The sequence below is a fragment of the Pseudophryne corroboree genome, chromosome 6 (genome assembly GCF_028390025.1).
Source record: "Pseudophryne corroboree isolate aPseCor3 chromosome 6, aPseCor3.hap2, whole genome shotgun sequence".
Lineage (NCBI taxonomy): Eukaryota > Metazoa > Chordata > Amphibia > Anura > Myobatrachidae > Pseudophryne > Pseudophryne corroboree.
The window spans coordinates 61,098,598-61,124,395 of NC_086449.1; the positions used below are offsets into that span (position 1 = coordinate 61,098,598).

General features: G+C 46.4%; 1 protein-coding gene across 1 annotated transcript in view; it reads left to right on the forward strand.

Moving 5' to 3' along the window:
• Window positions 1–25,798, forward strand: part of LOC134936131 (complement C3-like) — a 275,194-nt gene that overhangs the window by 138,194 nt on the left and 111,202 nt on the right. Inside the window, exons 13-15 of the mRNA XM_063931048.1 lie at window positions 9,072–9,159; window positions 12,598–12,757; window positions 14,318–14,419. Of these exons, the coding sequence (XP_063787118.1) occupies window positions 9,072–9,159; window positions 12,598–12,757; window positions 14,318–14,419 (350 nt within the window). The remainder of the gene's footprint in view (window positions 1–9,071; window positions 9,160–12,597; window positions 12,758–14,317; window positions 14,420–25,798) is intronic.

The window sequence follows — 25,798 nt, forward strand, 5'->3', positions numbered from 1 at the left end:
GTCGGCCACTAGGGTCGCTAATCTTACTCACACAGCTACCTCATTGCGCCTCTTTTTTTCTTTGCGTCATGTGCTGTTTGGGGAGGGTTTTTTGGAAGGGATATCCTGCGTGACACTGCAGTGCCACTCCTAGATGGGCCCGGTGTTTGTGTCGGCCACTAGGGTCGCTAATCTTACTCACACAGCTACCTCATTGCGCCTCTTTTTTTCTTTGCGTCATGTGCTGTTTGGGGAGGGTTTTTTGGAAGGGACATCCTGCGTGACACTGCAGTGCCACTCCTAGATGGGCCCGGTGTTTGTGTCGGCCACTAGGGTCGCTTATCTTACTCACACAGCGACCTCGGTGCAAATTTTAGGACTAAAAATAATATTGTGAGGTGTGAGGTATTCAGAATAGACTGAAAATGAGTGTAAATTATGGTTTTTGAGGTTAATAATACTTTGGGATCAAAATGACCCCCAAATTCTATGATTTAAGCTGTTTTTTAGTGTTTTTTGAAAAAAACACCCGAATCCAAAACACACCCGAATCCGACAAAAAAAATTCGGTGAGGTTTTGCCAAAACGCGTTCGAACCCAAAACACGGCCGCGGAACCGAACCCAAAACCAAAACACAAAACCCGAAAAATTTCAGGCGCTCATCTCTAATATTCAGGTGCAGTCTGATAACGTGACCACAGTGACCTACATAAACCGACAAGGCAGAACAAAGATCAGGGCTGCAATGTCACAGGTGACAAGAATCCTCCTCTGGGCAGAAAGGCAATGTCAGCAATCTTCATTCTGGGAGTAGACAACTGGGAAGCGGACTTCCTCAGCAGACACGATCTCCATCCAGGAGAGTGGGGCCTCCACCCGGAGGTGTTCGAGGAGGTAACCGGTTGGTGGGGGTTCCTCACATAGACATGATGGCCTCTTGCCTCAACAAAAAGCTGCAGAGGTACTGTTCCAGGCTGAGAGACCCACAGGCAGTGACTGTGGATGCACTAGTAACACCGTGGGTGTTCACGTCAGTGTATGTGTTCCCTCCACTTCCTCTAATTCCAAAAGTTCTACAACTTATAAAAAGAACAAAGGTTCTGGCAATCCTCATTGTTCCGGACTGGCCAAGGAGGGCTTGGTACGCGGTTCTGATGGATCTACTGTTGGAAGATCCAAGGCCCCTACCTCTTCGAGAGGATCTACTACTGCAGGGGCCGTTCGCTTATCAAGACTTACCGTGGCTACATTTGATGGCATGGCAGTTGAGCGCCAGATCTTAGCTTGTAAGGGTCATTCTGAGCGAGGTTATTCCTACTCTGATACAGGCTAGGAAGGGGGTAACGTCTAAACATTACCATTGAATTTGGAAAAAGTATGTGAATCCAAGAAATTTCCTGCGGTGGAGTTTCAACTTGGACGTTTTCTCCTTTTCCTGCAAGCAGGTGTGGATATGGGCCTGAGATTAGGATCCATCAAGGTCCATATCTCAGCTTTATCCATTTTCTTCCAAAAACAATTGGCTGTCCTCCCTGAGGTTTAGACCTTTTTGAAAGGGGTTCTGCACATCCAGCCTCCCTTTGTGGCGCCAACGGCAACCTAGGATCTTGATGTGGTGTTACAGTTCCTGCAATCGGATTGGTTTGCGCCTCTACAGGAGGCTGAAATCAAATTTCTCACGTTGAAGGCGGTCACTTTGTTGGCCTTAGCTTCTGCTCGACGTGTGTCGGAATTGGGGGCTTTGTCCTGTAAAAGTCCCTATCTGGTCGTCCATGAAGATAGGGCGGAACTCAGTACTCGCCCACAGTTCCTTCCTAAAGTTGTGTCAGCTTTTCATATCAACCAACCAACCAACCTATTGTGATGCCAGTGGCTACTGACTCCTCAATTGCTTCAAAGGCCTTGGATGTTGTGAGGGCTTTGAAGATTTATGTGAAGACTGCTCGTCATAGAAAATCTGACTCTCTGTTTGTCCTCTGTGATCCCAAGAAAATTGGATGTCCTGCTTCTAAGCAGTCGATTTCACGCTGGATCAGGTTCACCATCCAGCATGCTTATTCTACGGCAGGATTGCCGTGTCCAAAATCTGTTAAGGCCCACTCTACTTGTAAGGTGGGTTCTTCCTGGGCGGAGTGTCCCGGCTATACAGCTTTGCTGAGCAGCTACTTGGTCTGGGTAGAACACGTTTGCTAGGTTTTACAAGTTCAATACTTTGGCCTCTGATGACTTCAAGTTTGGTCAAGCAGTTTTACAGGAGCCTCCGTGGTCTCCCTCCCATTCTGGGAGCTTTGGTACATCCACCTGGTACTAATGTGGACTCCAGCAACCTCTAGGACGTAAGAGATAATAGGATTTTGGTTACCTACCAGTAAATCCTTTTCTCGTAGTCCGTAGAGGTTGCTGGTTGCCCGCCCAGCGCTTCGTTTTCCTGCAGTGGTTATTTAGTTCAGTACTGCTTGGTTTCTAGGTAAGTTCTGCCTTTTTTACTGTTTCAGTACTTTTTCAGCTGTTGCTGAGTTTATCCAGCATGTTGGCCGGATTTGCCTTGTTGTGTGAGCTGGTATGAATCTCGCCACTATCTGTGTATAATCCTTCTCTTGAAGTATGTCGTCTCCTCACCCGTTCTGGGTGCTTTGGTACATCCCCATGGTACTAATATGGACCCCAGCATCCTCTAGGGTGTAATTCCTTCTCTCAAAGTATGTCGTCTTCTCGGTCACAGTTTCTAGACTGCGTCTGGTAGGAGGGGCATAGTTGGAGGAGCAAGCCCACACTGTTAAACTCTTAAAGTGCCAATTGCTCCTGGTGGACCCGTCTATACCCCATGGAACTAATATGGACCCCAGAATCCTCTACGGACTACGAGAAAAGGATTAACCGGTAGGTAACCAAAATCCTATTTTCTGTTATTAGTAAAACTGCCAAAATTGTTACGTAAAGCATCTCATTAAGTAGACTATCGGGGCATGTAGTAAGGGAATTCATAGAATTTGACGGCAGATAAGGACCACTTGGCCCATCTAGTCTTCCCTTTTTTTACCATATTTTTATCTCAAACCTTATTTGATCCTTGTTTGTAAGGATATCCTTACAGTATGTCTATCCCATGCATGTTTAAATTGCTCTAATGTCTTCGCCCCTACCACCTCTGATGGGGGGCTATTCCACTTGTCCACTATCCTTTCTGTAAAGTAATTTTCTGCAGCGGGGTACACTGTATTCCACAGGGAATAACATTGGGGTGTAGAGTAGGATCTTAATCCGGAGGCACCAACAGCTAAAGCTTTGACCTTCTTCCCCCGATGCATAGCGATGCCTCCTCTATAACCCCGCCTCCGTGCACAGGAGCTCAGTTTGTAGTTGGTGTCTGCACTAGCTTGCATCTCAATAGCAGGGCTCCTCCTGGCAGCCCTGAAAAGAGCTTTTTTCTTTGATGAAAGAAGACTTCAAGGGTAGCAGCCAGTGTTGGATGTCAGTTTGACATCGCTGGCTGCTGCTCCATCACCTCCCCCAGTGGCGCTGCATACTCCCGCACCCTGGTTGCCAGGTACTTGCGGCGGATGCTCCAGTTTCTGACAGGCACACACATACTCCACCGCAGCTCTCCAGGATCATGTGGCCACGTACAGGGAGGAGGTGAGAGGACCCCCAAGTAGGAGGCGGGCCGTGCGTGCTGGCGTGGACACTGTGTTAGTACAGGGACCCTACTAGACCACCAGGGCAGGGCACAGGTCGGGTATTAACCCATTTTATGCGGCCCGCAGTACCTGGTGGTGGAAGCCCAGCAATGGGAATGTGATCCAGCCTGTAGCCCCATTCCCCAGCTCCGGGGCCATTTTACATAAGTGTTCCCGCCCTGGAGCTGCATACACTCTCTCTCCTCACTTCCTGCAGCAGCTTGCCGCCATAAATACATGCTGAAGCTGTTCTGGGACTGCATGGGCAAATCCTCCTCTGTAAAGCCACCTGTTCCTCAGCGATGTTCAATTACAGGACACTTAAGTATGCTACATGCATTTTGGCAGTGTTAGGTAAGTAATAGGGCATTGTGTCAGGGTTATTTTGTACAAGTTCCCCTGTGATATACATCCAGTCTTTACTGTGTATTGTTATATCTCTAGACATATATCGCTTTACTGGTTATTACTTAGTATTGCTAGTCCATTGCAGTTTATTGATTGTCATTATTTCTGCATTGTATATGTGACTGCGTGTGTGTGCATATAGCTGCTGTGTGATATATCTATTCAGTGTATCCCACTCCTACTGCTATCCTTATATTCTATACCCTGGGGGGCTAAGTGCATCAGGGTTTTTAGTGTAATATAGGCGTTTCACAGGATATACTGAAATAGTATTTTTTTTCCTGTGTGTTCCAGTCACCGCATGCCCCTTGGATCCATTGCACAGGGAATCTTGTGGGGTATTTCTTTCTGCGTTTCTTGTACTGTGTTGCTCTGGGTATAGCCTCCATATCATGTCGGCTACGCAGGGTGACGATTTGGGGACCGATTGCGCGGTGCTGACATCACGGACCCATTAGAGGATAATAGTGCAGCCGAGGGGTCTAGTGCTGGGGGTTCCTTGCCCCCCAGTCAGAATGTAGCAACGGGGGCTTACTTGCATATTCCTATTGCCATTTCGCACCAGCAATACCTGCAGTTTGCTATTGGCAACCTCCATTATCAATTCCGGGCCTTGCCCTTTGGACTTACGATAGCTCCGCGAATCTTCACCAAAGTCATGGCGGTGATGATGGCTGTACCCCGTTAGGGTATTAGGATCCTGCTATATCTGGACGACTTGCTGATCCTGGCCAACTCGCCAGAATGTCTACTCCGTCATCTGAAACTGACGGTTCAGTTTCTGCAAGCCCTCGGGTGGCTCATCAACTGGAAGAAATCATCCCTGGTCCCTGCTCAGAGCATGGTGCACCTGGGAGCAGTGTTGGACACTCACAATCAGCGGTTGTTTTGTCCCTGGAAAAAGTCCTGAACCTTCAGGACAGAATACCATGCTTCCTGTCTCATCCACGAGTGTCGATACACTCGGCGATGCAAGTACTGGGCCTCATAGTATCGGCTTTCAACATGGTAGAGTATGCTCAATTTAATTCCCGCCGTCTACAGAAACTGGTTCTTTCCAAGTGGGACGGCCTGCCTCACCTGATCAGGTCTCTAATGATTTATTTTTCTCCGGTGGTCCATCTGTCACTGACCTGGTGGCTCCAGGACCAGCGCTGAGCAGGGGCCATCCCTTCTAAATCTCCAACTGGGTCCTTCTGACGACGGACGCCAGTCTGAGTGGTTGGGGAGCGGGGTTGGAGCAGCACTCCATCCAGAGTCATTGGACCTGGGAGGAGTCTTGCCTCTCGATAAATATTCTGGAACTGCGGGCAGTGTTCAATGTGCTGACACTCGCCCTGCCTCTGGTACGGAACAGTCCTGTTCAGGTACAGTCAGACAACGCCACCACAGTAGCATACATAAAGGCGGCACTCGAGGTCACATGGCAATGATGGAAGTGTCAAAGATTCTTCAATGGGCGGAACGCCATCTGCCAGCCATATCGGCAGTGTTCATTCCGGGACTCCTCAACTGGGAAGTGGACTTCCTCAGTCATCAGGACGTACACGCCGGAGAGTGGAGCCTTCATCCAGAAGTATTTCAACTCCTAGTGGACAAGTGGGGCCTACCAGATGTAGACCTGATGGCGTCTCGACACAACAACAAGGTTCCGGTCTTCTGAGCAAGGACAAGGGATCCTCAAGCAGCGTTTGTGGATGCACTGGCAATTCCATGGGACTTTCAGATACCGTACGTGTTCCCTCCAGTGTCACTCCTGCCCAGGGTAATAAGGAAGTTCAAGCAAGAAGGAGGAATCCTACTTCTGATCGCTCCTGCATGGCCCAGATGGCATTGGTTCTCAGACCTCCAGGGTCTATCGTTAGAGCATCCCCTTCTACTTCCACAGCACCCAGACCTCCTCGTTCAGGGCCCCTGTGTCTACCAGGACTTGGTCCGACTGGCTTTGACGGCGTGGCTCTTGAAGCTTCCATCCTGAGGGCCAAAGTTTTTCTGAGGTGGTTATTCAAACAATGTTGAAGGCCCGTAAACCGGCTTCTGCTCAGATTTATCAAATGGTCTGGAATTCCTATTTCACCTGGTGTGTCGATAGGAATTGCGATGCATTCAAGTTCAGTACTGCCAATCTTTTGGCCTTTCTGCAATAAGGCCTTGACTCAGGCCTTCGTCTGGCCTCCCTCAAGGTACATGTTTCTGCCTTGTCGGTGTGGTTTCAGAGAAAAATTGTGACTCTTCCTGATGTTCACACGTTCACTCAGGGTGTTCTACTGATTCAACTTCCCTACGTGCCTCCTGTGGCTCCTTGGGATTTGTCGGTTGTGCTGAATGCCCTGCAAGAGGATCCATTTGAACCTCTTGAGACTGTTGAGGTCTTGTTTTAGATAGCTATTGCTTCGGCTAGACGGGTTTCAGACTTGGGTGCCTTGTCCTGTAGGTCTTCCTTTCTGATTTTTCACCGTGACCGGGCAGTTCTTTGAACATGCTCTGGATATCTTCCTAAGGAGGTGTCTTCGTTCCACCTTAACCAAGAGATTGTGGTTCCGGCCCTTAACTCTCCAGATTTGTCCCCCAAAGAGCGGTCTTTGGATGTGGTACGGGCTCTCCGTATCTATGTGAAGAGAACTGCCTCCATTCGGAAGTCTGATTCTCTCTTTGTACTGTTTGGTTTTAACAAACGTGGCTGGCCTGCAAATAAGCAGACCCTGGCCAGATAGATTAGAATGGTGATTGCACAAGCTTACGTACAGGCTGGTCTCACAGAGTAGATAATAAGTTATGTTTTAATATCTTCATATAAACAAATCAAAATAAGAGTGCACCCACACAGGAGTCTTCTGTAAATCGTTTTCGTACAGGCTGGTCTTCCAGCTCCTGCTATTATCAAAGCCCATTCTACTCGGTCTGTTGGACCCTCTTGGGCGGCCCGCCGTGGTGCGATTCTGGAACAATTATGCAAGGCGGCTACGTGGTCCTCAGTGAACACATTCATAAGGTTCTATGCCTTCAATACTTCCACCTCCCAGGATGCTTTCTTTGGATGACGGGTTCTTGTGCCCGCTACAGTGCGTCCCTTCCCATGAGGAACTGCTTTAGGACATCCCCAATGTTATTCCCTGTGGAATACAGTGTACCCCGCTGCAGAAAAGGAGATTTATGGTAAGAACTTACCCTTGTTAAATCTCTTTCTGCGAGGTACACTGGATTCCACAGGGCGCCCACCCTGACGCACTTGGCTTCTTTGGGTAGGTAAGGCATTAGCCACTGATACCTTCTCCTGTCATGAGAATGTGATGTCTGTGGCTACTAGCTGTTGTCGTCTTTTACCTGCTACTGCGTTGGACTGGTTAACAAACTGAGCTCCTGTGCAGGGAGACAGGGTTATAGAGGAGGCGGCGCTATGCATCCTGAGAAGAAGGTCAGAGCTTTAGCTGTTGGTGCCTCTGGATCAAGATCCTACTCTACACTCCGATGTTATCCCCTGTGGAATCCAGTGTACTTCGCAGAAAGAAATTTAACAAGGGTAAGTTCTTACCATAAATCTCCTTTTTCCTCAAATTTCCCCTGAACCTATCTCCCTCCAGTCTCAGTGCATGTCCTTGAGTTCTAATACTTCTCTTTATTTGGAGAATGTTTCCCTCCTGGGCTTTGTTACAACAATGTCCCGCCTTTCCTTTCTCTGCTCCAAACTATACATATAGAGGGTATAAGTTTATATTTAGCTCATTTTAGGAGACTTAAAAAAAAGTGGAAAAGACTGACTACTCCCACCTGCAAGCCTAAAAACATTTGTCCCACTCATAAAGCACCCCAATATACCCGTCCCATACCTTGAACCCTGAATTACGTCACTTTGCACTTTTTCACCCAAAAAATTACAAGTCTTTATTGGTCAGCTAAAAATAATTAAAAATGCCAAAGTGTCTACTTAGTCATTAGGGCAGGGAGGGGTGTCCCAGGGGGTTCTGAACCAAACCCTGAAATTTTTACCTTTTAAAATAGAGATTTTCCCCAACTTTCAACCTGCTCAGGGTAGCTGAAGTTAAATTTATGGTAATATTATCAACAAATTATGGCGGTTAACTGAATAGGGGTCTTTCACGATTTGCAGTAAAATCGCAGTTTTGCGCACAAAAAAACGGATTATCGCAGCTAACCAGAAACTCTCCTACGTGTAATTAGAAATCTGCTCATATACATAGAAATATACAAATGAAAATACTCCCCTGGCGGGCAAAATTATACCTAATGGTAATTTTCATTTTTAAGAAGAGAATTTTATAATTAGACATTATAATACTCATACAGGCATTCAAAATCCCATTATTTTTCTTTCATAGCCTCTTAAAGTATACATTAAGGTTCAATTAAAACAAAAAGGAACTTGATAACTCATCTGCCTTAGGTTGGTAATGCTAATTGAACCCACTTTTTTTGTACCAAAACTTATTAACTATGACATATATGAGTGTATAATGAATTCTCGGAGTCAGGCAAGATTGCTACAAATTTTTTTTCCAGGATCTCCATATTTTAATTGACAAAGGGCCAAAATTTCAAAGTGATACGTGGATTAGGCACTGAGATGTGATTTTTTTTCCCTGATACACCTCGGAAAAACAGCATCAGTAGTGGCATTTCCTAGCAATTTTTCAAAACTTTGACCCCCTACATCTCGTAAACTGCCTAAAATTTGGCATGGGTTAGTAGCTCATGGTAGTATCAAGTGTACAAAGTTTCATGAAAATCTCGGTCGGTGGGTGTCATGCCGGGGTGAACTGACATGGAATGACCCACTATCTATCTGTCCGTCTGTCTGTCTGTATGTCATTTATAGGACCCCCCCCCCCCAATACAAATCCTGTCTTTGCCCCTGTACTATGAGTTAAGATAAGAAGTGCAGCTATGTGTAATAGTGTAAGCTGCACACATCCGTTTACTTCCAGTTAGCATATAATATTGCAAGTTGTTCTATAGTGTTAATATATTATCTTTTGCCTTTTAAACAGGTGTAGATCGCCAAATGATATATCGTCAACCAGACTCTTCATATAGTGTTTATGAAAACACACCACCCGGCACACCACGCAGCACATGGTAATATAGACCTCTGCCATCACTGTATAATTTTGTAATATAATTCTTTAACATTAATTTCAGCTTGCATTTGTCTGTATCACTCTCCTTTATCCTGGTGACCCCCATTCCCGGCATTTTAATACAATGTGTGGTACTTTCTTACCATCAGCTCATTCCCTGCTTGTGTTGAATTTTCTATGCTGGCTGATAGAGGCATTTACAAAGCAAATCACATGTGGTCCTGGCGATAATAAATGATATTTTCCATGTATGATTTACTGTGACCATCTCTTTTCCCATGTGTTTTACTATTTGTTTTCCCATGTACTGCTGAGATTATTTGTCCATCCTACTTCCCATCTCCTCAAGGAGACTGCTATGCTCATTGTAATCCTAATCCTCCTTACCACTTCCTCTGTGTACTATGACTTGTCTAGCCATGTAGGACATGTCACTATCAAGCCAAGACAGACACCTAGGGGGGGGAATGTAATACGGTGTGAGAATCAGGAAGTCAGTGCTGGATTTCCCATTAGGCACATGAGGCACGCACGTGCCTAGAGGCGGCACTGGCTGGGGGCAGCATGGCAATTCCCTCCATCCCCCCCACTCCATTAGAGAAGCTGATGTCCTCCAGGCCCGGACGTGCACTCATTGTGCAGCAATATAAGCAGAAGAGCCGAGCGTCCATCAGCAGCAGCGGCGCGGGCGCTCCTCGAACCTCCGTCCTCTGTCTTTGTGCGCTCTGCAATCCGGACCGGTCGCTGGTATCATGTCATGTGACCTAACATCTGAGCGCAACCGTCACCCAGAGAGCTTGCGTGAGTCTGCATGATGAGCTGACTAGGAGGACACAGTACAGGAGAAAATGCGGTGTGGGGCTGCCATTGGCTCTGGCTGAGGTGAGGAGGACACAAAACGGTATGCTATAACAACAAGAGGAAAGGATTACATTCTGCAAGTGCCAGCCCTATTGGGAGAGGGGGTGGGTAACATTTATGGAGTGGAGTGTGTAACATTTATGGCACATGATCTATGCAGAGCCATAACTAGGTGTCATAATGTGTAAAAAAAGGGGACTCTGCCTGCCGTAATGTGTAAAAAGGGGGATTCTGCTGCCGTAATGTGTAAAAAGGGGGACTCTGCCTGCCTACGGTGTAAAAAGGGGACTCTAACAGCCGACTGTCATAGTGTGTAAAGAGGGGGACTCTGCCTGCCTAATGTGTAAAAAGAGGACTCTGCCTGCCATAGGGGGTCATTCAGAGTTGATCACTTGCAGCTGTTTTTCACAGTGCAGCGAACAGGTTACTACTGCGCATGCGTATGCACCGCAATGCGCACACGCGCCGTACCGGTACAAAGCGGAATGTTGCTGGGTGATGGATTTAACGAAGAATCCATTCGCACAGCCGATCGCAAGGAGATTGACAGGAAGAGGGAGTTTGTGGGTATTACCTGACCGTTTTCAGGGAGTGTTTGGAAAAATGCAGGCATGTCCAGGCATTTGCAGGGTGGGTGTCTGACGTCAATTCCGGGACCAAATAGACTGAAGTGATCGCAAGGGCTGAGTAAGTCCAGACCTACTCAGAAACTGCAGAAAACTTTTTCGTCCCGCTCTGCTCACACGTTCACACAATTGCAAAGTGAAGATACACTCCCGCCATAGGCGGCGACTATCTGATCGCAGCGCTGCAAAAAGTTGCTAGCGAGCGATCAACTCAGAATGACCCCCATGATGTGTAACAAGGGGGACTCTGCTGGCGCAATGTGTAAAAAGGGGGACTCTGCCTGCCGAAGTGTGTAAAAGGGACTCTACCTGCCAACTGCCATAGTGTGTAAAAAGGGGGACTCTGTCTACCTAATGTGTAAAAAGGGGACTCTGCATGCCTTAGTGTGCAAAAAGAGGGACTCTGCTTCCGTAATGTGTAAAAAGGGAGCTCTGCTGCCGTAGTGTGTAATAAGGGGTACTCTACCTGTCGTAGTATATAAAAATAGGGACTCTGCTGCCGTAATATGTGAAAGGGGACTCTGCCTCCCATAATGTGTGAAAGGGGACTCTGCCTGCCTAATGTGTAAAAAGAGGGGACTCTGCCTGCCATAATGTGTGAAAGGAGACTCTGCCTGCCGTAATGTGTAATAGGGGCTTTACCTGGCACAATATGTATAAGGGGCTCTTCCTGGCGTGTATAAGGGGTTCTACTGTGTGGTGTAATGTGACTGGCGGACACTACTGTGCGGAGTAATGTGAATTGGTACTATTCTGTGGTCACGCCCCTTCCCATGGTGCTTGGGGGTGGGCTGACCCCTAAATCTGGCTCTGCAGGAAGTGAGAGATTATGTGAGTTCTCCGTTTTTTTTTAAAAAGTGGCAATCATTTACATGGGAAAATCAACCTGGTTTTGCCATGTAAATGATTGCCACTTTAAGAAAACAAGCGAACTGTCACAAAATCTCTCACTTTCTGATTGTCACACCATATTACATCCTCCCAAGAGTTTTCTGTTACATGGTTTGCCTGGTTGGATTACACAAAACCCACTGAGTATGAGGCTTGTCTGTAGAGATGGAGTGAGTTTCTGTAGACTAAATACAAATGAAATCCCAGCTGACGGGATGCCGGCTGTCACTATACCGACATCGGCATCCCGTCTGCCATAATCCCGGCAGCGATGCAGCGAGTCCCCTTGTGGGCTTCTCTCGCCGCAGGTTTTAATTCCCACTCGGTTGGTGGTGTGGACCCACCAACCGAGTGGGAATACCAAGCGATTGTCAGGATTCTGTGTGCCAGTAAATCACCGGCTGTCGGGATTCCGGCATCCGTGTCCTGAACGCCGGGATCCCTACAGCCGGTATAGTGACTGCATCCCGAGTAGACCAATCACACTATTTTAATCCCGGCCGCTGACCCCTGATCTGAAACATACCATCTGCATACACCTATTTTAATCTGACTTCCGTACCGCTCCCTCCTTTCGTGTTCTTTTTTCACCCCCTCCTTCGCCCTCCCCGGTTCATGTGTCTCTGCTTTTTGTTTCATTTTTGTATAATATCTTGACCACCGATGAAACCCTCGATGGATGAGCTATTGATGGTTTACACGTGCACATTTACAGTTGCCACTATTGGGCTCACCCATCAATATTTTAACATCAGCAGCCGGCCATCAATGGTGAAAACAATCATTATCAGTGGCGGCTCCAGAGGTGGGGCTGTAGCGCAGTCCAAAATTTAAATAGGGGAGTCAAACCTACTGCCAGTGAGCCTCGGCCAGCGATGTCTGGCAGCGTTTGGGGTGGCAGTAAGTGTGGCTTTCCTATTTGAAATTTGGACTGCTCTGCAGCTCCACCTGGAGACACCACTGACCACCGTCACCGTCAGACTATTCGGGTTGCTAAACTATCGAAGGTTGATGTGCAAACTCTACTTCCTCCACTTATTGTTGCATATTCTCCCTAGGCTCACTGCTTATGTGGTGAAAGTATTTGCCCTGGCTTCAAAAGTAGTCTACATTGACAGAGATGTGCTGTGTAGTTCTGTGAAGTGGTTAATACTGAAAAAACAACAGCCGGATGGGTTATTCCAGGAGGATGCACCAGTTTATGCCCAGGAATTGCCGGTATGTATTAAAGTTTTAAAAGAAAAAAAAAAAGAAAAAACAGCTTAGATGTATGAGTTTGATCTATACAGAGATGCATTTGACACCAAAGTTGTCCTGCACCAGAAAAATACAGATTGCTGTAGAGTCTTCTCCCTTCTCAGTCTCCTGATTTCCTGCTCACTAGTGATGAGCGGATTCGGTTTTACTCGGTTTTACTCGGTTCTCAAAACGGCATCTTATTGGCTCACGGATGTCACATGTTTTGGATAGCCAATAAGATCCGGTTTTGAGAACCGAGTAAAACCGAGTAAAACCGAATCCGCTCATCACTACTGCTCACCTCCATTCCCCTCTTTGCATCATGACTTCCAATGATGTCCTGTCCTCACTAATATGATTACATAAGTTAGCAGATCACTATTCACAATATCACTACTACGATATGTTGTTATGTGACCATACTGATTGTCTGATCTGATCTACAGGTCATTTTATCCCCACTCATTTATAAAGTTAAGATGACAGATGGAAACCCACTCCGACTGATGGAGATTAGACACTGATGCATAGCCAGGATTGTTTTTTTTGTTTTAAAACCCCTATTTATGTTTTTTTTTCCCCTTGGTTTATTATTTCAACCAATCGGTGAGCTGTTGTGGGTAGCCTCCGGTCACAGGGTTCTCTATTAAGGTATTTTGTGATTAATCTGGCCTCTGGCTATCCTTCCACTTTCCCTAATATTTAGTCTTCTTTGCAGTGGTGGTTGAGGGAGTTTCGCAGATCAAAAACATTGTAATGACATAGCCGGTACGTTCTCTTCCACAGTGGCATTTTGGCTTATATCCTCTTTCCCAGAGACCAGCAAGTCTATCATCCCATATGGGTATCCCTTTAGGCATGGTTATGGAAGAGTGGTGGGACCTTCTGAGCTATACACCCAGGCGATGGCTCATTGATCCCATTTTTTACACCATTGCATGGCAGGGCCTTGGTGGTATATAATGATCTGCTCGTGCCAGTGCCCCCTGCTACCATTTTTCTTTTCTAGTTTAACTTGTAATAAATAAATGATGACCAAATTTTAAATGCTTTTTTTTGGGAGGGTAGGGGGGGCAGGGGGGGTGAGGGGGGGAGGGGGTAGGGGGTCTACGTCTGATGTTACTTTTAAATACTCAAATTGCCTGATTGCAGCTCCATTGTATGAAGATATTTTTCATTTACATTTTTATTTTTCTCAGGTTGTATCTAGGAGTCTGTGGGGCAGATGTATTAAGCCTGGAGAAGTGCAAGGTGACAATGCACCAGCCAATATGTAAACTGACAGTTAGGAGCCGGTGCGGTATCACCTTCCACTTATCATTGCTTTATCTTTTCTCAAGGCTTAATACATCTGCCCCTGTATATGCAAATGCAGCTGTACAATACTTTATCACTGCAACCTATAATGTGTGTGGTATTTATTTTATTCAGACAGAAGACCAGTAAAAAATAAAGCTTGTTGCCCCTTTATGTTACACAGTCATGGCAATCTCATATCTCCATCTATTACAAAGCTACATGTTTGCCTGCCTTATACAGGGAGGGATAAGAAAGGGAGCTCAGGAATTGGAGTCTACACTCACAGCCTTCGTCCTCATCGCTATGCTGGAAAGTGAGAATATCTGTAATCAGAACATTGGAGTAAGTGGCTTAAACTTTTTTTTTCTTACTGACTTTATACTGTGTTCCCACTGTTACCCCTATAGGACCACCTATTAGACATTCATCTTAAGTTTACTTTTTTCTGCCTTAAGCGGGATACACACCTACAGGATACAATCAACTGACAGATCATAAGATTCACAACGATATTAGAAGTCGACTACAATCATGTTTCATAGCCCTAATATTTATGAAATGAATTGGTACATTATGGCAAACCTGGATGTATATAGACACCATCAATCATTCTGTCCAATACTTCAGCTGACGCTCCTGCAGTCAGGACATTTTCAGCAGATGAAGATCACAAAACACATACACAAGACCGATTGTGGCCTCCCAATGGAGACAATCCCGACAGAGGCTAGGTAATTAGATTTACCTTCCCCCAATACCCCCTAACCCTGACATACTCTTCCCGCAGATTAACCTTAAACCCCCCCCCCCCACCACCACCACCGCAGCTTTACTTGTGATCGGAATGCTATTATTGAAGGGTTATATCTAGAGATGAGACGGTTTCGGCTCTCAGAGAACCGATCCGTGCCGAACTTCACCATTCGAGTCCAGTTCTGAGCCCGGCTCGGGTTTTCCCACCTGACTCAGAAACCCGAACGAGGCAAAACCTCATCATCCCGCTGTCGGATTCTCGCGGGATTTGGATTTCATATAAGGAGCCACGCGTCACGGCCATTTTCACTCCAGTCTCAGAGAGTGTAGTGAGAGGACGTGTCTCCGTCCTCGGTGTCTGTGGGGTGGCGAGTCTTGTGCTGTGTTGTGCTGCTCAGTCCAGTCCAGTGTAGTCAGTGTATTGTGCTGCATCAGTCCAGCCAGTCACAGTGTCAGTGTCCTCTGCTGCTATATGTACCCAGTGCTGCTGGCTGCTGTATAAGTCCCTTGCATTTTTGCTGTGTTGTCTTGCATCAGACCAGGGGTAGTGTCTTGTGCAGCATCAGTCCAGTGACCAGTCACAGTGGTGGTGTCCTATGCTGCCATATATCCAGTGTAGCTGTATACAGTAAGTCCCTTTCAGTGGTGCTGTGTTGTCCTGCATTAGACCAGCGGAAGTGTCTTGTGCAGGATCAGTCCAGTGACCAGTCACAGTGGTGGTGTCCTCTGCTGCCATATATCCAGTGTAGCTGTATAAGTCCCTTTCTGTGTTGTGCTGCATCAGACTAGTGGTAGTGTTCTTGCCATCAGTCATTCCAGTGACCAGGCAGTCACAGTGGTATACGCTGCTGCTGCTATATGTCCACTGCTAGAGTATTATTATTATTATTATTATTATAATAATAATAATAATAATAACAACCACAAGTCCCTCACAGTGTTGCTGTGTTGTGCTGCATCAGACCAGTGGTAGTGTCCTGGCCATCAGCTATCAGTCATTCCTGTGCCGCATATTGTGTTATATAACTCCGGAAACATAATGGAGAACAAAAATATAGGCAAAGGAGGGGGAATGCACCTGAATCAAGCGCAGTGGAGAATGATTTCAACGTTGTGCAAGGTTCTGCAACCCTTTGAACTTGCCACACGTGAAGTCAGTTCAGACACTGCCAGCTTGAGTCAGGTCATTCCCCTCATCAGGCTTTTACAGAAGCAGCTGGAGAAATTGAAGGAGGATCTAAGACGGAGCAATTCTGCAAAGTATGTGGGACTTGTGGATGGAGCCCTTCATTCGCTTTGCCAGGATTCAAGGGGGGTCAATCTTTTGAAATCAGAGCACTACATTTTGGCCACCGTGCTCGAGCCTAGGTTTAAAGCCTATGTTGTATCTCTTTCCAGCAGACACAAGTCTGCAGAGGTGCAAAGACCTGCTGGTGAGTAAATTGTCATGAGTAAATGAAGGAGGAGCTGTTGATGGGTCACGTTCTGCTTGAGTTGACAATTTTCTCACCAGCAGGTCTTTGAACCTCTGCAGACTTGTGTTTGCTGGAAAGAGAGATACAACGTAGGCTTTAAACCTAGGCTTGAGCACGGTGACCAAAATGTAGTGCTCTGATTTCAACAGATTGACCACCCTTGAATCCTGGCAAAGCGAAGGGCTCCATCCACAAGTCCCACATACTTTGAGGAATTGCTCCGTCTTAGCTCCTCCTTCAATTTCTCCAGCTGCTTCTGCAAAAGCCTGATGAGGGGAATGCCCGGACTCAAGCTGGCAGTGTGGAATTGTATGTTCTAAACATGGGATGTGCTGGAATTTGCCCAGATGCAATGCACGCACAATATTGGTGGTGCTGTCCGATATCACAAATCCCCAGGAGAGTCTAATTGGGGTGAGCCATTGTGCAATGATGTCCCTCAGTTTCTGTAAGAGGTTGTCAGCGGTGTACCTCTTATGGAAAGCGGTGATACATAACGTAACCTGCCTTGGTACGAGTTGGCATTTGCGAGATGCTGCTACTGGTGCCGCTGCTGTTGTTGCTGCGGGAGGCCATACATCCACCCAGTGGGCTGTCACAGTCATATAGTCCTTAGTCTGCCCTGCTCCACTTGTCCATGTGTCCTTGGTTAAGTGGATAGTAGGTGCAACTGCATTTTTTAGGACACTGAGGACACTTTTTCTGACCTCTCTGTACATTCTTGGTATCGCCTGCCTAGTGAAGTGGAACCTAAATGGGATTTGATACCTGGACACAGAACTCAAACAATTCTCTAAGTCCCACTGAACTAATGGCGGATACCGGATGCACGTCTAACACCAACATAGCTGTCAAGGCCTGAGTTATCCGCTCTGTAAAAGGATGATTGCTGTCATATTTCTTCTTCCTCACAAAGGACTGTTGGACAGTCAGTTGCTTAGTTGAAGTAGTACAAGTGGTCTTCCGACTTCCCCTCTGGGATGACTCCCAGCAGCAACAACAGCAGCGGTAGCAACAGCAGGCGTACCACTCAAGGATCCTCCGGAGGAATCCCAGTTAGGAGAGGACTCCTCAGTCTTGCCAGTGACATGACCTGCAGGACTACTGACTTTCCTGACTGAGGAGGAAGTTGACGTTGAGGGAGTTGGTGGTGTGGCTTGCAGGAGCTTGGGTACAAGATGAAGAAGGGATTTAGGTGTCAGTGGACTGCTTACGTTCTTACCCAAGGTTTCACAACTTGACACTTCTGATGAATGCACAGCAGGTGACGTATAAGGGAGGATGTTACCAGGTGATTAACATCCTTACCCCTACTTATTACAGATTGACAAAGGCAACAGATGGCTTGACACCTGTTGTCCATATTTGTGGAGAAATAATTCCACACCGAAGAGGTGGCTTTTTTTGGTATTTTGCCCAGGCATCACAATGGGTTTCTTCATCCCACGGACAACAGATGTCTCCCCCTGTGCCTGATTTAAGCAAACCACATCAACATCAGAATCCTCATCGTCAACTTCCTTCTCAGCGCCAGCAACACCCATTTCCTCATCCTGGTGTACTTCAACAGTGACATCTTCAATTTGAATATCAGAAACTGGACTGTGGGTGCTCCTTCCAGCACTTGTAGGGGGCGTGCAAATGATGGAAGGAGCCACCTCTTCCCATCCAGTGTTGGGGAGGTCAGGCATCGCAACCGCCGACACACTTGGACTCTCCTTGGGGATTTGTGATACCATCTTAGAATGCACAGTTCTTTTCTGTGCTTTTTACAGCTTTTACTCTTATAATTTTTCTAGCGGGAGGATGAGGGCTTCCATTGTCATGTGAAGCTGAACCACTAGTCATGAACATAGGCCAGGGCCTTAGCCGTTCCTTGCCACTCCGTGTCGTAAATTGCATATTGGCAAGTTTACCTTTCTCCTCAGACCGTTTAAATTTATTTTTTGGGGTCTTTTTACTGAACATTGGCTTTTTGGATTTTACATGCCCTCTTCTATCACATTGGGCATCGGCCTTGGCAGACTACATTGATGGCATTTCATCGTCTGTCATTACTAGTGGCAGCAGCTTCAGCAGTAGGAGGAAGTGGTTCTTGATATTTCCCTATTTTATCCTCCAAATTTTTGTTCTCCATTATTTTTCTGGAGTTATATAACAATATGCGGTACAGGAGAGCGTACCTCTACACCACACAGGGCAAACACTGTGAAAATTATTTGGATTAAATATTAATAACCCCTTTATTTGGAGCAAATATTATACAGCACAGTACAGCACCACTGAACTTATATGGCAGCACCACTGGACTGGAGTTATACGGAATTATATGGACTTTTATGGAATTATATGGCAGGATGACTGGACATATACGGCAGTACCGCTGGACTTATACGGCAGTATTAATGGAGATACATGGGAGTATTAATGGACATATACGGCAGTATTAGTGGACATATACGGCAGTATCACTGGACATATGCGGCAGTATCAATGGACATATACGGCAGTATCACTGGACTGGACTTACACGCCAGTACCACTGGAATTATACGGCAGGATCACTGGATTTATACAGCAATACTGCTGGACATATACGGCAGTATCACTGGACATATATGCCAGTACCACTGGAATTATATGGCAGGATCCCTGGAATTATACGGCAGTACTGCTGGACATATACGGTAGTACTGCTGGACATACTGTATACGGCAGTACCGCTGGACAATGGGCATATACGGCAGTATCATTGTACTGGACTTATACGCTAGTACCACTGGAATTATACAGCAGCACTGGACATATGGCAGCAGAGGACACCACCACTGTGACTGGACTGATAACACTGTACTGATGCAGCACAAGACACCACCACTGTACTGATGCAGCACAAGACACCACCACTGTACTGATGCAGCACAAGACACCACCACTGGACTGATGCAGCACAAGACACCACCACTGGACTGATGCAGCACAACACACCACCACTGGACTGATGCAGCACAAGACACCACCACTGGACTGATGCAGCACAAGACACCACCACTGGACTGATGCAGCACAAGACACCACCACTGTACTGATGCAGCACAACACACCACCACTGGACTGGACTTATACAGCAGCACTGGACATATGGCAGCAATGGACACAACCACTGGGACAGGACAGATGCAGCCCAAGACACTACCACTGAGGACAGAGACACGTCCTCTCACTACATTCCAATTCCGGAGTGAAAATGGCGGCGACGCGCAGCTACTTATATGGAATCCGAGAATCCGACAGCGGGATGATGACGTTTTGCCTCGTTCTGGTTTCTGAGTCAGGCGGAAAAACCCAAGCCTGACTCTGATCCGGGCTTGTGACGTGAAGTCTGGGGGGTTTCGGTTCTCTGCTCATCTCTAGTCACATATGTGCTATGGACATTTCATCATGTATTGATGTTAGCAGATAACACTATTTATCAGACTTAATAAACTGTGAGATGTCACAGGTTTCATTAGAGTTATCTGTGCAATATACCTCATAGTTTCAACAGCTGTCAGCCGATAAATTTGTGTCCAAGATCTACTGAGTCCAAATATATATTACCGTAGACCGTGCCATATGTTCCCTATAACATATATACTGTATACTCCTGGAGATAGTTTTATGAGGTATTTCTTATACAAACCAGTTTATTAATGACTGTTTTATTCATCCATGATGAGAGTATAGATCAGATAAAAAAAAATTATATAAATATACACACACACAAATAACAACAGCATTTCCCGGCACTCACAGTATCTCCACCCTGCAGCCCCGGTGCCCTCCTCAACTAACTTAGGTAAGTATTGCTGTTGAGGCGGCACTCGTCGGACTTGTATAAGAAATTACACACTGTACCACCACTGTACAGTACTAACGTTTCAGACTTTTACTCCTTTGTCATAGTACTCTGACGAAGGATTCAAAGTCTGAAACGTTAGTACTGTACAGTGGTGGTTCAGTGTGTAATTTCTTGTACAAGTCCGCTGAGTGTGTGTGTGTGTGTATATATGTATGTGTGTGTGTGTGTGTGTGTGTGTGTGTATATATATATATATATATATGTGTGTGTGTATATATAATCATAACAACACTGTTGTTCACCTTGACAAAGGGGCGTGACAGCCCCGAAACGTTGGGATATGACGTGATGCTCTTAATACACATTGCTTTATTCAAAAGACTCTGAGTGCCCCAGTTATTTTTGCCTATATATATTGATATCTGCCTCAACCAAGTTCTGAGAAAAGTCAGCTAAGCTACTCAAAGGTGAACAAATTGGAAGAGGTGTATAGCATGAACCTCAAATGTAGACAATGTAATTGTTGGTTCAGAGGATATGAGTTGGTAGGAGTAACTGAAGGATAGAAGGACGCCAACTGCACCACCAAAGGTGTGAGAGAATGTGAGTCCCCAGAGGAGAGAGCAGTGGGAGAAGTGGCGTCAGAGAGGTATATCTAGGTTTCAGGGAAGGCTAGGAGATTCTGGGAGTTGTAAATGAAAAGGTCATGGCTGGGGACCAGTTTATTACAGACAGATCTGGCATTCCAGAGGGCACAGGAGAAAAAATAGAAACAAAAAGAGTGGAGGGTTCACCTATTTGGCGCAAAGCAGCCCTGTACACCAAAGTGTAAAAAAATAAATATCACCACATTCATAACAAGCTACAATTATAAATGCAGACACTAAATGTGTCCTGGGCTCTATATTACACAAATGAATACAAGACAAACAACAGATAATGATATTACGTTCCTTTTGTTTTCAAAGGAGATGGTAAAACAATTCTAGTAGTGATTTGATAGGAGATTCAGATGATTTCTCTCAACTTCTAGATAGTTCAAAAGCACCTTTCAAACTCAAATCTCACATCGAAGCTAGAGTAAGAACTCATGTAAAGGTATCTTTAGGTGATGACAACAAACGGTCAGTATTGCGTACCCCAAGTCACATGAAATTGGTTGTGTTTACTCCTATCAAGGTATATTTGAGCTTCAGTCAGCTGCCACAGATCCCACCTTTAGTTTAGGTGATCACGTCTCAAATTCATATGTCAGTGAAAAAAGGGGTAAGCCTCCATGTGTCCAAAAATGAATTTAATATTAAAAGTACAATGAGCAAACTAGATGCAGAGAGCATCCAGAGATTTAAAACAAAAAAATTAAAAAAAATAAAAACAATGATGATAAATACAAAATGTCCATAAGATTAATAAAAAAATTATTTCCAGCTCGTTTCGGTCGAAATTACCTTTATCAAGACATGTCTTGAGAAAGGTCATTTGGACCAAAATGCGTCGACTTCTATACTGTGAGTAGCTGGAAATAATTTATATTTTAAGGCAAAAAATCCAGCAGCTGCAGGTTCCCAGGAACAAAGCACCAGTTCAGCTTTCACTAAGGCCTCAGCAGGATGGTGCCCACCCACCCCGAGGGGATCGCGCGGTGGGAGCTCAGGATACCTGGGTACAGGACCTCATTTCTCAGGGCTACAAGCTGGAGTTCGACATTGCTCCTTACCAGCTTTGGAGGACATGCATGTTACTCTGCAACAGGCCATCCTAAAATGGGTCCAGTCCCGAGTCATTGTTCCAGTGCCACTGCAACAACAGGGAAAGGGTTATTACTCCAACCTGTTAGTGGTACCAAAACGGATGGTTTGGTAAGACCCATTTTGAATCTGTAATCCTTGAACCCTTACTAAAGGTTTTCGGGTTCAAGATGGAATCCTTGCGAGCAGTGATTGCGGGTCTGGAAGAACAGGAGTTCATGGTCTCCCTGGATATCAGGGATGCCAATCTCCATATCCCGATTTGGCCACCTCACCAGGCTTACATGAGGTATGCCCTGCTGAACAATCACTACCAGTTCCAGGCGCTACCCTTCGGCCTGTCCACAGGTCTGAGGGTGTTCACGAAGGTGATGGCGGAGATGATGTTCCAACTACGGGTCTAGGGAGTCAATACTGTCCCGTACCTGGATGATCTCCTGATAAAAGCAAGATCCAGGGAGCTTTAATTGCTCCATATAGACACTATCCAACTTCTGTCACACCATGGGTGGATCCTCAATTTACAGAAGTCCCACCTGGAGCCAACTCAGTGGCTCCTGTTCCTGGGAATGCTGCTGGATACTGTGGCCCAGAAAGTGTTCCTTCCAAAAGACGAAGTGAGAATACTTCAGGAGATGGTCCACATGGTTCTCCAGCCTACTCGAATATCCATCCATCTTAGCATAAGATTGTTGGGGAAGATGGTTGCCTCGTATGAAGCGATCCCGTATGGAAGGTTCCATGCCAGAACATTTCAATTGCATCTCCTGAGCAAGTGGTCCGGATCACATCTTCAGATGCACCGGATAATACGGCTGTCACCTCAGGCCAGGATTTCCCTCCTGTGGTGGCTGCAGTCCTCCAACCTACTGGAAGGCCAAAGTTTTGGGATTCAGGATTGTATCCTCCTCATGACGGATGCAAATCTGAGAGGATGAGGAGCTGTCACCCAGGGAGCTCAGTTCCAGGGCAGGTGTTTAGCCCTCCTCTCGATCAACATTCTGGAACATCGGGCGATTTACAATGCTCTGATTCAGGCCTCTCCTTTGCTCAGGTATCACGTGATCCAAGTATAGTCGGACACCGCCACGGCAGTTGCATACATCAATCGACAAGGAGGAATAAAAAGCAGGTCCTGCATGCAAAAGGTGTCAAAGATACTCCTCTGGGCAGAAAGAAATGTAAGAGCACTGTCTGCAATCTTCATTCCGGGAGTAGAAAACTGGGAAGCGGACTTCCTGAGTCGTCACGATCTTCACCAGGAGAGTGGGGGCTTCACCATCAGGTGTTTCAGCAGATCATCGACCGGTGGGGTGGCCCACAAATAGACATGATGCCATCTCGACTCAACAAGAAGCTTCTGTCAGGAATCTGCATTTTGCATCACGTCACTTACCAGTGCTTTGATGTATTGGCCTCTGGAGGTCACATGCTCAGCCTGGCAGCGTATTCTATGATTGCCTGCAATGCTCAGAGACTCTCTCCAGTGTGTACCCCGCTTGTCATACAGCATGTACCCTGATGTATTCCCACCATCTCCAGAGTATGGGTGCCGCTATGACACCTGCAGTCAGCTGACTTGGTGCTATCCACTCCTGAACATTGGGCGCTCACATGACTTGATTCTCCAATCCCTGCTGACCAGAGGGTATACACTCAGAGTTCCTGCTCAGTATCAGTGCTTTGAACAACGCGTCACATCCTGTGAACAAGCGTCTCCTGGCTTAAATCTTCTGTCTTCAGAGATTCCCCTGTGTATTTGTCCTGTGGAACTACAGGTCCCAGTAGTTCCCAATCTCCTGTCTCCCGTTTTCAATCTCCTGTTTCCAGTGATCTTCTACTTCTGGCATCAGTAGCGGATCTTGCCACGGGCAAGCAGAACTTTTGCCCGGGGCACCGCCTCCCGGAGGGCGCAGGGCGCCATCCGGAGGGCGCCGCACCAGGGTAAGATCCGCTGCTGCTGTGCCCCCCGCTGCCCGCTGTGGAGGGAAAATAGACGCTACGCGTCTAGTTTCCCTTCGTGGAGAGGTCCTTGACGTCATCGCGCACCACACAGTAATCGCGCACCGCACAGCAAAGGTCCTCTCCACGAAGGGAATTACATTACGATGACGTCATCGCGCACCGCATATTTCAGACCGCTACAGTAGTCTGTACAAGGGGCATAAATGACCACGCCCCCTGTGCGAAGCCACGCCCCCTATTGCCGCCCAGGACGCACAGAGCCCCAGAACCCTGTCTGGCATCTCCAAGTAATCTCCCTGTTCCAGTATTCCTGTGGAACTACAGGTCCCATCAGTTTCCAGTCTCCAATCTCCAGTTTCCAGTTCCAATCTCCAGTCTTCAATCTCCTGTTTTCAGCGATCTCCTATTTCTGGCATCTCCACGTGATCTCCCTGTTCCAGTATTCCTGTGGAACTATAGGTCCCAGCATTTACTCCAGCTTTCCTATGAAGTCCTGCCACAGTCAGCCTCCACACTACTTGCAGTAAGAGATTTTCTCCAGGTGTTTCTCACCATTCTCACCTGTGTAGTAATTACCAGCAACTCTGCACTGTGCAATTGCATTCAGCACTTAATCTACCAATTTGCTGCATTATAGACTGTCTCCTGCTTGGGCCTTGCTTGGCTTAGTGGACGTGTGCCTATATACAGACTGTGTGTGTCCTCATTGTTGGTTTCCAAACTATCCAGCGGAGTTATGTATTGCCTATAATCTTGTCTTCAATTGCATCTGCTTCATCTGCATATTGTTTCCGTTTTACCTACTACAAAACCAATCATCATTGCTATTTAATATCATTGACTTTTTAAAACCATTTACCGGAGTTATTTACTGCCTGATATTCCTATCATCAATTGCATCTGTTTCCATCTGCATATTAATTTCTGTTACTGCTGACTGTCAAGTTAATCATCATCATTTAGTTACTCTCATTGACTTTCAATCATCAGCATTACCTTTGTGTTCCAGTCACCGTTTATACTCCTGTGTGTTGCTAAACATCAATGTGCACATGCACAGGAACTTTCTACAGCCTCCTCGTTTTCTCTACCGCACCACCACTGACCCACTAGTGCCCCCTTCGGGAACAGACAGAGTTACAGACCTGACAACTTCGTTGGTATTGCTCACGAACCAGGGACCCTCAGGCGAGGGCAGTGGATGCACTGACATCACCTTGGCCTTACCAGCTGGTCTACATGTTTCCTCCGATTCCATTGCTCCCAAGGGTGCTCAAGCGAATCAGGAATCAAGGGGTCCAGGAAATTCTGATTGCCCAGATTGGCCTCGGAGGGCATGGTACGCGGATCTTCTGGACATGTCCGTGGCCACTGAGTAGAGATCTTCAACAAGGTCCATTCGTCTACCCGGACTTACGGCGGCTTCATTTGAAGCATGGACGTTGAGCGGAACATCCTAGCTCACAAGAGCCTTTTCAAAAAGGTTATTGCTACAATGGTTCAGGCCAGGAAACCTGAGACATCAAACCATTATCATCATATCTGGAGAAGATATGTCTCTTGGTGTGAGGAATGCACGTATCTGCCTGCGGAGATCCACTTGGGATGTTTCCTACATTTCCTGCAGGCTGGTGTGGATAAGGGCTTATGTCTGGGTTCCATTAAGGTCCAGATTTCAGCTCTCTTAATTTTTTTCCCGAAGAAACTGGCAGTATTGCCAGAAGTTCAGACCTTCTTGCAAGGGGTGCTTCACATTCAACCTCCTTTTCTGCCACCCACAGCACCCTGGGATTTGAATGTAGTGTTGGAATTTCTACAGTCCTCCTGGTTTGAAGAACCTCTGATAATGGTAGAAGACAACTATCTCACATGGAAGACTGTGGTGTTCTTGGTCCTGGCTTCTGCTAGATGTGTCTCAGAATTTGGGCCCTGTAAAAGC